Raw genomic sequence first — 15,095 nt, 5'->3', positions numbered from 1 at the left:
CAATTTGATCCTGATTAATGTGTTTTTAATGTTATCTGATAATATAATTAAACAAGGAACAAATAAGATACCTTTTTATTTCAGTCACAGAGTATTCAAAGAGTTTTTGATAATATTACAAAATTAAACATTGATTATGTGAGAACTATACTTTCTTTATCATGTCCTAGAAATAACCTTAATAAAAGAGTTATCCACCAGTATTAAAACAAGGGTTAATGTAATAAACTACATTCTAAAATAACAAATAAATTTTTAAACCATCTCCAATTTACTTATGAGCACTAACAAATTTAATCTTAAAATTAATTTTATAAATTTGGAAAGGTGTATGATAATGTAAAATAACTCACTAAAAAAACTAAAATTACTAATAAAACTTATCCCACTAACAGAAATACTAATATTTTTAATTCAAATGTAAAAAGCGTAAATAAAAAATAACTCGACACTGGCTAGAAGGGCGAAAACCCATAAAAAGAAGAAAAATAAGAAGACAAAATTTGACAACATTTAAAAAAACAGTAGGATTATGGTCTTGTCACTTTTTTATTTGTCATCTATCCCACAAAGTCACCCATGGAGCAAAGTTGAATTAGAGTTTGTCAGGTGACAATCTTTGGGGGCTAAATATTGAGCTCCTTAATTGTGGCTTTCATATCCAAAAAGACTTCGCCTTTTTACATGGCATCTGGTTCCCGCCTGGCGGTGTCCTTTGTTGACAATCCGTCTGGAGTTCCCATCTGAATAAAGGAACGAAGACCTATCTTGGGAGGGTGAACAGAATAGTCTGGAAATATTACCATATGCTCCATATAAGAAATGGATATGGGCAAAGAATAAAAAAATTAAATCAGAAAAGTATTTGCTGTGCAAGCGAGTTTCCTTCAAAGGCTGGATCGGACGACCCTCCCGTTTACTTATATTTAAATGTAATGCATCAAAAAAGTTCTATCTGTACATTTTTGATTGATTAGGTTTTAATTATAAAATGATTCTGCTATCATAATTATTTACAGAAAATGATTTTTTTGTACTACATATTATTATAATTTAGTAAATAAATTAATGTCTTCATGTACAATATAACATAGTAGTAGTAATATAGTATGTAGTAGTGCACAGTAAACATTTATATTTAGTGTTGTGCTTAGAGGTTATATTTTGATACCCGTTATAACTAATATCGTTCCTTAAATAAAAGTTAGTTGAAACCGTTTTAAAATAACGCTTTAAATAATGAGAGAGTCTGACATTTTTTCACAATGTATTGGTTTACAGATATCCCCATTACTGAAAGAGAAAGAATCTAAGTCGGTATATTTTTAACATACAGGAATTAATATTTTAGCGGTCTCATGACCAGGTACCCTATTACTGTAATAAGAAGGATATAGAATTCTCAGTTGTTCAGTCATTATTCTCAGTCACTATTAATGTAGTGAAAGAGAGATGAAGTTAGTTAGTAGCTAAATAATGGAACATGGATTTTATTGAAGAACATACTTCAAATAACGATGGGGCTGATCAAGGTTATTTAAACCGTTGAGTTAAATATTAATCCTCCTCTACATTATCCATTTGGTTACCAAAATCCGATATATCGGCTTTCGGTACTCAAGCGAGAAATACTGGATCACGATGTTGCATACATTTAGTTAAATAAAAATCGAGAGATATTTTCGTCACATCCAAGATATAACAATGGCACAGAGTGTTTATAAATTATGGAACACATTTTATTTTAGAATTATTTATGTTTAAATTGTGGTTTTTCTAGCACAGTGACCACAAAAGTCCTGGTAACCAAAGGGTTATATGATTTCTAAAAATAATGTTCACTCCAATTTGTGTATATATTGCAATATATGTATGTATATACATATACGAACCATTAAGATATCTAATTTTAGCGAGTGTTTTTGCGTAGAAAAGATCTAATTATAACAGTTGGATCAGTTGTATTTGTGAATTCCACGAGAGTGGAGTGAACATTGTTTACATAGCATTTACACAAGTAAAAGCATATTATATTTTATCGATTATTTATAATATTATGTGTTTTCGATAATATCCATTACAACTGGTTAGTAATTATTCAATACACTCAACAAATTAAGTTGAATCGGTTCTTCTCAAGTTTAAAAAAAAAACTAATAAATGAATATAAAAATCACATGACAATCGATTATATTCTTATTGCAATACATAAAGAAATGAGGGAGGTACATAGGATTAAATTCTGGTTATTTTAACAAGACAAAAATCGTGAATTTCCTGACATGTTAATAGTTATTGATATTTTCATTTGAAATAAAAGCTTTCTAAGAAACAGCGGTTTCGTAAGTCGGCATTAAATTTAATTACAGGATCGATTCACTTATTTTAATGTTGGTATGCCATTTATAGAAATAGACTGACGGGTGCCCGGAATATTTGATTATTTTAACAGCATATAGTTTCTTTAAAATTATTTTGAAATCCGGCTTTGTCGGCTGAATACATAACCTCGATGACGCACGGCTCGTAATTTAACAATATATGACAAATGACTAGCTGGCACTCCGTAAACAAACAAGCCATAAAAATAGGAAGCTATTTTATAAACCAATGGTACGCAACCCTTTTTTCTTCTGGCCACATACATATATTTGTTAAGTTACGTGTGCCACAACACTACTGGTATGACGAAAAAAATCATGAAACACTCCCCACCCTTTAAAGAAAACATTCATGAGATTTAAATATTATAAACTAAAACAATAATAATAGTACATATCGTTTATCAGCGTACTGTTATTATTACTTATTATTATAATGATAATTATTTTCGCGCGTACTTTTGTCTGTCAAATTTTTGTTTTATGGGAATTAATAGATAGCGCTAAAGCGTGTGCAATAGCAACACTCTTATACTAGATCTGATGTGGACCATAATGATAATCGTCCTCGGGTGTCACTTTATGCGTCAAAGTCGAGACGAATCTCAAGATATACAAAATTTAAAATGCCAGATTTAAATAACAATCATGTTCCTGATAATAAATGGGCCGCACACAAAAATTTGGAGGGCCGTATGCGGCCCGCGGGCCACATGTTGAGTATCAATGCTATAAACCAAAAAGAGGAGATGGCGTCACACAACAGAGTTTGACGTCGGGAATGAAAATCCTCTTTTTTAATTTTATTAAAATGACCAGAGTTTAACCCTTGTATCTCCCTTATTTCTCTAAAGATTAAAAAAAGTACTGGTTGTCCTGTGATTTTTTATTATAATTTATTAGCTAATTAAAGTCTTAAAGTCCGTTGCTTTTTATGTGAAATTAAATAGTTTTTGGTGGTTCTGGACTCTGCCAGAAATTGCCATCTGCTTAGGTCACTTTACAAAAACTTTCTTGTTTTACATAAGTTTCTCGGCTAAATCGTAAATTCCACTCTGCATGGGGTCTCTTTGTAAAAATATCAAGGGTTAATAATTTTTTGATATCCATTTTTCGTGATTAAGGTCCCTAGTTATGGATTTTAGCTCTATCTAGCAATCCATCACCCATGTGGAGGGCACTTTAGTTGTTTACTCTTGCCTTTTCCGTTTCAAGTGGGGCTTGATATCGTACTCATTACTCCAACTCACATATCGAGTTATACTTGATGTTATATTAAATATAAAAATAATAATAAATATGCACTATTCTATACAAAACTAATGTAAGACTACTTTTTATCTTTTATCTTATTTTGTTAATCAATTAGTCAATTGGTATTAGGTAAAAAAATGAAAGGAATTCAAATAATTTTTTATGAATTTTATAGTAAAACACACCTTTACTTGTTTTATTTTTAGCAAAATGGTATCTTTCGGATTACTGGATTTGGCTCTGCTGATAGCTACATTGCTATGCATTGCATTTTATTATTTTTGGCGAAAAACTCAACATTTCAAGGGTTTAGGCGTCAATTATGCCAAGGCACTTCCTATAGTTGGAAATATGCTCGATGTGTACTTAGGAAGAAAGCATATGAAGGATTTATTGCAAGATATTTACGATGAATTTCCAAATGACAGGTAATAATAATGTGGATACATTTATAAAACAGTAGAAATTTATTATATTATTTCGAGAAATAAAAATACTTTGTGTTCTGATCCACTCACATTTTTATAAACCAACTAGTTTCGGCAAATACCTGTTGCCCTCTTCAGGGTTACATTTATTACTATTATTATTATTATTATTATTACTATTATTACTATTATTATTATTACTATTATTATTATACTATTATTACTATTATTATTATTTATTACTATTATTAGTAATAAATGTAACCCTGAAGAGGGCAACAGGTTGTTGCCGAAACTAGTTGGTTAATAAAAATGTGAGTGGATCAGAACACAAAGTATTTTTATTTCTCGAAATAATATATCAATATGATCCACAAAGTTAATGCTTTCAATATTCAAAACAGAAATTTATTAAACTAAAATATATATATATTTTTTTTTAATTTGGCAACTTCTTGATAGTTGATTTCCAACTGAAAAATCTACACAATTCATATGTTTTGCATGCCAATTGTGTCAACCAATTGAAGCTAGCGGATACTTGAGTTTTATTTTCTACCTTTCTTTGATTCTCTATTACTAAGACTGTTTCCTCCAAAATCACTCGTGAACGAGTGAAGGCTAAAAATAAAAGAGGACTGTTTCCACTGACAAATATTAAACTTAATAGCAACAAGTAATAAAATTTTCTTATTATAGATACGTGGGAATGTTTAATCTAATGACACCGATGTTGGTGGTCAATGATCCGGAATTGCTTAGAAAGATAATGGTGAAAGATTTTGACCACTTTGTTGATCATTTTGAATTTGCCAATGAAGAAACGGACCCTCTGTCAGCTAAAATGGTATTTGTAATGAAAGGTGAAGTTTCTACATTAAGTATTTTATTATAACCATTATATACTTTAATCCTGAATATTGTAAAAGCATTAAAATTTCTTATAATTATAAATATGTATATTGATCGTATTGAATTCGGCACTGTGGTAGCAATATCTCACTGCCTTCTGTATTATTAGGTTATCATAAAAGTAGCTTTGTGATTTGAGTATGGATTATTTTATATAAATTCTTGTGTATTTTTACTTTCGAACAAATGAGAACCCAAAAATACTAATCTCAAATAGTACTACTCAAATCATAGGCACGATCAGGCAAGGACTAGTTTATACCAAATCAATTTAAAATTTCAAGTCATTCATCGTTTAACTCCTTCCGCTTATAGTATTTTCACTTCTTTTTATATTAAAAATTAGATCAATATTTTTGTTTAGTTTAAAATTAGGTTAGATTGTCACATTGCCCAGTATTTTGAGATTTTCTGGTATCGTTGGAACTTACAACATATAGAAAAACTATCCGTATGGATAAAGTAACGCGTTTGTTCCATCGAATAATGAATAGATAGTAAGTATAGCTTAGAAACTCAAACAAATATTTTAATATGTCGCCCACTCCTTTCAAGAACGTCATTAATCAAAAAACTTGATTTTTCAGGAGAACGTTTTTAAAGTTTAAAAATAGAATGCAATGTATTAAAAATAAATATCAAGCCACTTATTGAACTTTTTACTGTGCAACAGATCTTTTTAGGTAAAACCTGAAGGTTTTTTCTCCATTTGAAAAATATTAAGTATATTTCAAAAAATAGTTAAACAATACCTTTTCTTCAAAATACAAAAACAACACTTTCTGCCCTGTAGCGGGTAAATATTAAGTTGAAAATATACCGCTTTTGCTGGGATATAGTACATTTTCTGGGCATTCTGAAAGTATGCACAACTTAAAATTGTCGATTTTTGATTTATGACGTTCTTGAAAGGAGTGAGCGATGTGTGAACATAATTAGAGTAGAATTTTATCAAATTAGTTTAAATTGTAAAATTCGAATTTTTGTTTTTTTAAATTATGTACAATATTTTTTATAGTTTAATTAATGTAAAATTATTTTATTTATAGGTGAAAGATGGAAAGAAATGAGAAGTACTTTAAGTCCGGCATTCACCAGTTCTAAGATGCGAGCGATGTTGCCTTTCATGCAAGAATGTGGTGATAACTTGGTGGAGGATATCAATACACAAATTGACAATTTGGATAGAGGTTCGTAATATGAATAAAGTATAATGATCGAGAAGTTTATTATTTATTCGGCTTTCCAAATATCACAAATATCAATAATTTTCCAGGTAATGACTGCCTGGAAATAGAAGTGAAGGATCCGTATACCAGATACACAAATGACATAATAGCGTCCTGTGGATTTGGGATAAAAACTAATTCTTTGAAGGATAAGAAAAATGCATTTTATATCATGGCTAAAGAGTTAACATATACGTCTTTTTCGGACGTTGTAAAATTTCTGATATATTTACTTTGTCCAGCTATTTCAAGGGTGAATTTATATTGCATATAATAATTTATTATATTTTTTATTCAAAATCCTTCCTCTGGTCTGGTTGGGAACCTGTACCGTGCTCTGCGGTAAGTTCTCTCGGCATTCATCTCACACATACTTATGATGTCAAGTCTATTTGAGCATTTGAAGTAGAACCATGACTAATTGCCAGAGAACACACTGCATAATTAATGGCAACTCTCTAGTTTTCAGCACAATCAGTGATGGTAGTTGACATTCATCCTATTGCCTCTTTGTATGCCACACTTGTTAGGGCATTCTAAACCCTCTCCATTAATACATAAACTTTTTATTTTTAAGAGCACTCCCCTGTACTATGTTGAAAGCCTCTTATGAATTACAACCCCTGACACACCTTTTACACACATTTTCCTTGCTGCTTTGTACATTTGCCACAGCAGCATAAATGAATGTGACAAGGTTAAATATTAATGATCAATGTGGATAATTTTTTACTTCTTCTGTGGTTTTTAAGTGAGAAATGTTTGTAATCTGTGTAGTAATTATAAAGTTGATATTTCTCTAGAAATTGAATGTAATGTAGTACGAATATTTAAAATTCAAAATTTAATGCATTTTCAGCTTTTCCGAATGCAATTGGGAAAAGCCGAAGTGAACAATTTCTTTCGTAATATCTTCACCACTAATATGAAGGAAAGAATCGACCATAAAATAATCCGACAAGACATGATACATCTTCTCATGCTAGCAAAACAGGGAAAATTAGAAGAGGACTCAAATCCAAATGAAATTTCCAAAACATCTCAAACAGAATTGAATAGAAAAAGCAAGAAAACAGGTATGTTTTACTATTACATTTCTTTTCCATATTCAAAGTTACCACCGGATCTCATTTTCATCCAAAAAATCAGTTATCTTATTGATGATCCCATCTAATTGATGAAAAACATCAAAACTATTTGTATTGCACTGTATTTCGTTTATTGTAATATGTTTTTCATTGTTTGTGAACCATAAATAAATAAAATAATGCAATTGAATCCTTAATATGGGAAATAGAAAGTTATAATTACCATGTACATGTTATGTCCGCCTCCGTAGTGTAATGGTCAGCATGCTCGCCTACCGTTCTGGAGGTCCCGGGTTCGATTCCCAGGGGGGTTTAATAAATATAAGTGATTTTTTCACTCTAATATTTATTCAATATTACACTGGACTGGTACCTGAAGTGGAGGGCTGATCAACTTTCCTTCATGTGTAATCGATCGAGATAACACTGCGTTTATATGAAGCAGTGTTATCATTGGGGTGCGGTAAGGGATTATTATTTTACCTACTAATTGTGGTGCCAAGAAAAATGAATTAGTACATTTTCAAACATCTCTTATTTGTGCAATGTAAAAGTCTGTTATGTGATACGTTCATGTTAAAATTACTGCAGTAATGTTTCTACGTACTCGTGCACTTGAAAGAAAATCTTGATTTTATCTTACTGATTTAAAAAAAAAATATATAGAAATTTCGCTTTTTAAAATGTTTCTGCCATCGATCCATGAAATTGTTTAGTTCCAGTAAGCTTCATCTGAATTGATCTTGCGATATTTTAATGTATTCTAATTCATCTAAATTCATTATTTCAGAGTGGGATGATGATGACATACTAGCCCAAGTGATGGTTTTCTTATTTGCGGGTTTCGAATCTTCGGCTACTCTTGTGTGTTTCTTGACCTACGAGTTGGCCATCAATCCGGATGTTCAGCGGAGACTACAAGAGGAAATTGATGAATCATTAGCATCAATGAATGGTGTTGTTGATTATAATGAAATACACAAACTTAAATACTTAGATATGGTTATTTCTGGTAAGTTGATTATATTATCATTTCACATTCGAAATCCCAGATTGATATTTTTTTTGGACTATAAGGAAAAGTTGAATAAATTTTCATATTCATAATATGTTTATATGCTTGAGAGACGTATGTAATAAAAAAACATTTATTATATTGATTTTATTAATGACAAATGTTGTAAAAACGAGTTTATTAAAGTTATCATAGAACACGTTGTATATTTTTGTTTTCGATTATTGTTATGTCGCACTTTTGCTTATACCATATGGATACATATAATATTTTTTAATTAAACCATATCCGCTCCCTAGGTGGAGCATATGGAGTCCACACACTGTCTCCAGGCTTTTCTGTTGGCTGCCGGCTCCCTTGCATCCTCCCAAGTCAGATCCGCATCCCGAAGTTCTGACGAGAACTGCCGACGAATTGTCAGCAGTGGTCGTCCTGGGCGGTGCGAACCTGATGCCTTGTAAAAGAGGCAAGCTTGATTAAGGCTCTCAGGAGGCATGCGGAGTACATGGCCAAGCCAATTGAATCGCCTTTTCTTGACGACAGTTGTGACCAAGATTTGCTGCGTCCTACGCCTTATCTCTCCATTCCTCACAAGGTCAAACCACTGCACGCCTAAAATTCTCCGCAGACACCTATTCTCGAAGCTTAGTACACGGCTGCTCTGGGCCCTTGTAAGGTGCCATGTTTCACAGCCGTATAAGAGAGCAGGAGCAATGCAGGCATTGTATGGACGGCATTTGGTCTTCACCGAGTATAAATCCGATCTCCAGACAGCCTTCATACTGTTAAATGGGGACCCTGCGAGTCCTAATCGTACTCCCAGATCCTTTTGAAGGCTGCCATTTACAGTCGCGTTGAAACTCTCGACCCTTTCAATGCGCTGGTTGGGTCGAAAGTTTCAAGTACTAACCAACATATAATAATCGTAAATATTTCAGAAACTTTGCGCCTTTGGCCTGGAGCTCCTAATCTAGATAGAGTTTGTGTTAAGGAATACGAATTTCCCCCTCCAAATAATACTACAACTAAAACATACAAGGTTTGAATTTATATCCTTTATTTATTTATTTAAATATTTACTTCTAATAAACATAATATAATTTAGACTCAAGAAGATGATAGGACATATCCTGAAGCATGGCAACCTTATCATGCATAAAGAATAAATTAAAAGATGCACATTTCTTCAGAAACGTGCGGAAGTAGTAAATATTTAATTTTGGCATCAAACAAATTGAAAAAGAAAATGTGACATAGAATACTGTTCATCTTTGATCTATTTTAAAGTCATTTTCCACACTGATTTAAAGAAAAATTTAAGTTTCTCTACTTTATCACGCATAGAAACTAAAACGATATAAAGAGATGCACATTTATTTCATGAACATGAGGAAGTAGTGAATACTTGTATTCGGTATTATATGAATGAGAAAGAAAATGTGACTTAGAATGCTGCTCAATTTCAATGACAATTTATCATTTAACCAGAAGAAATAAAGGTGTAGCATCACATTTGTTATTTTATAAAAAAGTAATTTTTATACAACAATGAAATTTTCATATAGATAAAGAACTTATAGTTTGTTTTACTTGCTAAATTTTAGGTAAAAGTTGGAGAAACTCTCTTTATTCCAACTGTTGCTATTCATCGAGATCCTCAGTACTATAAAAACCCTGATAAATTTGATCCGGAAAGATTCTCTGATGAAAACAAAGGTTCAATAAAGCCGTTTACATATTTCCCATTTGGTGCAGGACCGAGGCAATGTATAGGTAAAACTTTCTTTTAAAAAAGTAAAAATGCTTAATGCAACTTAAAGAATGCCTATTTAAAACACATATACTTTTTAGTCAGATATTTTAATGATCAGGAAAACCGCTACACCGATTTACAAACAACACTACACACCACTTCTTCTTCTCACCCTTAACCACACTAAATGATACATAGCGTACTGTTAGCGCATAGCGCAGTGTTACATTAATTGTTAATTACATGAAGGCAAGATGATCAGTTCTGCGCTTCAGGCACTACTCCTGGGTGATATTAAATAAATGTTAGAGTGATAAGTCAGTCATATTTATTTTGACCCCCCCTGAGATTAGAATCGGGGACCTCCAGCATGGTAACCAAATGCTCTAACCACTACAGTACAGAGGCAGTCCAAACCATTATTAGCATTATTTACACATCTACACCAACTTAAAATATTAAATTATATGCCTTACATTGTTTGATACCAAAAAGCTAACATGCATTCAAGTCGCAATAATATGGCGGCTCCACTTCCGCCCCTCCTAGACTCAGCTTTGTTCAATATATTTTTTATGTTTAATAAAGATGACAATTTTCTTTAACATATATATTTTTATCTACCATTATCATTTTCATATCATAATCTACACCTGTATAAGCGCTTTTAATTCAGTATTTTACAAAAATGGAGCTACATATATAAATTATTTAAAAATATTATTATTATTATTAAAGTGCCTCCCATTTTGGTTTTACAAAAACGTCTTAGGGTAGAATAAAAGGAGGAAATTATATTGAAAGGTAACGAGTCTTACATTTTGATAAAGGACTATCTTCTTCTGTGGTCTCAATCTTGTAGATTGGTTTGGAGCAACAAATGACACCTCCTTTGCCATTCTATTATTAGGGGCTTTATCCATATATAATAACTTAATTATCATTTTATTCAATGTATTTTATCCTTAGAAACTAATAAAATAAAATAAAATGTTCGAGTAAGTTTCTCTCTCTGGTTTCAATCCTGGGATTGGTTTGTAGCAATTTCTTCTGTTCTTCTCTTCCATTCTTCCCTGTCTTGTGCGAGTAAGTTTATAACTAAAATATTTAAAAATGTTGTGATTCAATGACAAACGTTCATTGAAACATTCAGCGTTGGCAGTAAAATATGATTTGAAACATCATGAAAAAGTGCAAATAAAATGGTGTAATAACGCTTAAATTTATATCCATAATAAAAATTGTTTTTTGTTTGTAATTTCTAAACCAATATTAGGTACAATAAATGTTATTTTGGTCCCTGTTAAAGAATTGTAGGTAGGTACATAATTGACTGATTAAATTTCAGCTTCAAGGTTTGCCTTGATGGAAGCCAAGGTCCTGATGGTGAACTTGCTGTCCAAGTTTGATTTCATCCAGATTCCTAAAACTCCAGTTCCTATGAAGTTGAAGAGTCACTTCTTTGATATGGTTGCAGAAAAAGGGTTCTGGGTCGGCATCCAAAAAAGAAAGCCTCCTTCTAAACAAAAGTTGTAAAATATTTTAGCATATTTTAATTTTCATTTATACATATTGACTTACAAACTTACTTGTTTTATTTGATTTTGATGTTGTATGTTGAAAAATGAGTATGTATGTTTTCGGAAAATTGGTACTATTTCTTTAAAACTGGTATAATTAATTTCCGGCACTTTCTGCTTCGAGTGCTACATATTTGGGTTTGAAAACATAGTAGATGACATAAATAGTAAGTCTCACAAACTAATGGCAAAATAATGACAGAAACTCAATTCTTTACATGGTCTGTTATTTTTCTCTCCAATATTTCTATAAGAAGTGCTAATAACAAGCGCTAATTCTAGCAACAAGCTATTAGTGCTTACCTAGTGTTAATCATACTTTTAAAATCAATCAATTAGAAGTGTGCTAAGTATATATGTAGTTTAATTTTAATGGGATGTACTTATTATACAAACAAGTAAGTTACAATGATTATGTAATATTTAATTAATTTGAGTCGGGTTGTGGGCTTCTATCCCTGAGGTCTGTGGTTCGATCCCTCACTCTGTCACAACTTAAATATTTTATAAAACAGTAGGCACACATAGAAAATAGATAAAAAATTAAATATTTGTGTTTGTAATAAAAAAATGTTTTAACAATAAATAAATATATATTATAAATGTCAATAAAAATCTTTAATCAAGATGAATTTTTATTCCCTTTAAAGTATTTTACAATTTTTGACAATATGTTTTTATGATCTGTAAATTATAATCTACTATTTATCTTGACCTTCCTCATAATTGGAATTGACCTTGTTTGTCAATTGACACATACACAGCAAGCCAAAAACAATTACGAGTTGACCTGCTACCGCACCCCTTGACTTCACTGAACCTTTTTTTGAGGAAATCCTTTATCGATACCTCTTTCTTTTATTCGATAAATTAAGGACACTATGTGTCACCTTTCTACAATATTTTCATTTTAAAATGTCTCAACAGTCTTGTTTTACCCGCATTTCAGTGAACATAACACAACAATCATGGAAAGTGCAAAGAAAATGTCGATTGCGATAAAATCCAAAATAATCACATAGTCGCAACAAAACATATCTAATTGTAAAATATCTCGTCAAGTTAGGTATTCAGAAGGTGCAGTGAGGTTTTTATTTTAAAAAAATCCAAGAAACTGGCGCATGACATCTGCCCGAGATGATCGCTTAATAAAAAAAAATGATCGATTTTGAACGGCACCTTAAATACACGCAGAGTGCAGTCTACCAGTTTGAGAGGTGCAGTCAACATTTCCAGTAAAAACAGTGTCCAGGCGGCTGTTGGAGCATGGTTTCCAAGCACGAAGTCCCGCAAAGAAACCATTACTGACGTACAAAATGAAGAAGGCTAGACTGGATTGGGCGAAGGAGCACCAGAATTGGACCTTGGAGGATTGGCAAAATGTTAGTTTCTCCGATGAATCAAAATTCAATCTTTTTGGTCCAGACGGCAGAAAGATAGTTCATCGAAAACCTGGGGAAAGATACCATCCGTCATGTGTCACTCTAACCGTTAAACATTCACCCTACGTCATGATTTGGGGGTGCATGACAGCGTACGGTTTGGGACCTCTAAATTTTGTTCAGGGTACGATGAATGCCATCCAGTACAAAAAAGTTTTGAAAAACCATCTTATTCCAACAATCGAGGATATTACGCAGTATACCGCGGACCCGATTTTTCAGGACGATTCTGCGCCGTGCCATAGAGCCCGCACTGTGAGTACAAATATTAATTTTTTTAATGCATTTTGTGACCACTTGATAAATAATTTATTGTTTTTTTTACAGATCAATGAATTCAATGATAAAATTGGCTTTAAATCGTTGACGTGGCCCAGGAATAGTCCTGATTTGAACTCGATAAAAAATTTATGGGCGATTATGAAAAAAAAAGTCGGGAAAAAAAAAAAACATTGAGGAATTAAAAAAAACTTGATTCAAGTTTGGGAAGAAAAAATAACATCAGAAATTTTAGATTCGCTTTACGCTTTGTTAAATAATAGAATTTTACGTGTTATAAAAAATAAAGGTGTATTCACTGTGTATTAAATATTTTTAAATGTTATAAATATGTTTTAATGTAAAATACCTTAATTTAAAATAAAGCAATAAGAACCTACTTCTTAAATATGAATTAAAAAAATTACATGTCTTTTATTATTCCATCACAAACACCATACCACCACCACTCGACCATAAATAATCCGTTATGGGTCTCTAAGGTTCGGGTAATCTGATACCTGATATATAATGGCAGTTTCTAGGTACAATTCATGAGTAAGATTTTATAACCTTAAAGTAACGAGTAGTTAGTAAGATATTTTAACCTTAAAGTAACGAGTAGTCATCACAAAGGTCAAACAATACAAAAAACTGATTAAATATCAAGAATAATTCATTAGTTGCCAATTTAAGTTTTTTTTTCAAGAATTCACAATTTTTATTGTCCTGCGGTGTAGTTACCCTCCAACAGTGGGAATATCAATTTCACTGTATTTAAAAAATATATTATTCCACTATTGTTTAGTAATTCAATCAAATTACACATTATTTGTCAGCTTTCATAGTGTAATAGTCAGTACACTCGGCTACCATACTGAAGGTCCCGGATTCGTTTCCCAGGGGGGGGGTCAAATAAATATAAGTGATTTTTAAGTCTAATATTTATTCAATATTACCCTGGAGCGGAGGGCTGACCACCTTTCCTTCATATGAAAATGATCAAGATAACACTGCGTTTATATGATGCAGTACACTTTGTACCATTGGGTGCAGATAAGGGTTTAAAAAAGAAGAATAAGAAATTCTTCTTCTTCCTTATCATAATCAAATTGCTCAATGTCTCGCATTGTAGTCTCCCAGAGTGACAATATGGTTTTTCCTGTGATATGAATTCACATTCTTTTTTCATTCTGAAACCAAAGATCTTGAACAGCTTTAAGAATACATGTCTACAATACATTTGAGCTATGGGGTGTTTGTCTTTGTGAGGAATGAAGAAATGAGGTGTAGGATATAGTAACCCAAGGTCACAGCTGTCAGCAAAAAAGGCCATTCAGTTGTTAGGCCATGTGCTCTGTATGCAAACTTGAGCTTCAATGAAGCTTGCCTCTTTTACAAGGCTAACAATAAAAAATGACAATGTGTTTTTTTTACTCTATAATTTTATTTTAATAAACTACAAATACTTTAAAAATCATAAATATAATAGTTTGAGAACCAACTAGTGTATTTCAAATCAATTATGGCTATCATGCATGGTCGTATTATTTATCATTTAGACCCTGTATTTCAGACAGTCATGATTATGTAACTGTTATTTTTGATATAAGAACTACTGTGTGTTTTTTTTTTCATATTTTATTTGATGAAATCTTAAGTATTTTGGATAAACATATAATGTAAGTAAGAATTTATATTTAAATATTGCAATAGAGAAAAAGGTTATAATAATTAAAAATAATTGTATTTCAA

General features: G+C 31.7%; 1 protein-coding gene across 1 annotated transcript in view; it reads left to right on the top strand.

Moving 5' to 3' along the window:
• The first annotated feature begins 1,957 nt into the window (after positions 1-1,957).
• Positions 1,958-15,095, top strand: part of LOC148312397 (uncharacterized) — a 38,471-nt gene continuing 25,333 nt past the window's right edge. Inside the window, exons 1-10 of the mRNA XM_088277428.1 lie at positions 1,958-2,086; positions 3,842-4,063; positions 4,763-4,926; positions 6,025-6,165; positions 6,252-6,457; positions 7,064-7,280; positions 8,083-8,304; positions 9,246-9,346; positions 9,912-10,080; positions 11,409-11,592. Coding sequence (XP_088133554.1) covers positions 3,846-4,063; positions 4,763-4,926; positions 6,025-6,165; positions 6,252-6,457; positions 7,064-7,280; positions 8,083-8,304; positions 9,246-9,346; positions 9,912-10,080; positions 11,409-11,592 — 1,622 coding nt within the window. The 5' untranslated portion in view covers positions 1,958-2,086; positions 3,842-3,845. The remainder of the gene's footprint in view (positions 2,087-3,841; positions 4,064-4,762; positions 4,927-6,024; positions 6,166-6,251; positions 6,458-7,063; positions 7,281-8,082; positions 8,305-9,245; positions 9,347-9,911; positions 10,081-11,408; positions 11,593-15,095) is intronic.

The sequence above is a fragment of the Brachycentrus maculatus genome, unplaced genomic scaffold (assembly GCF_059751285.1).
Source record: "Brachycentrus maculatus isolate JH-2025_06_01 unplaced genomic scaffold, ASM5975128v1 h1tg000042l, whole genome shotgun sequence".
Taxonomy (NCBI): Eukaryota; Metazoa; Arthropoda; class Insecta; order Trichoptera; family Brachycentridae; genus Brachycentrus; species Brachycentrus maculatus.
The sequence above is the reverse complement of the archived record's forward strand: the minus strand, read 5'-3'. Positions and strand labels throughout refer to the sequence as shown.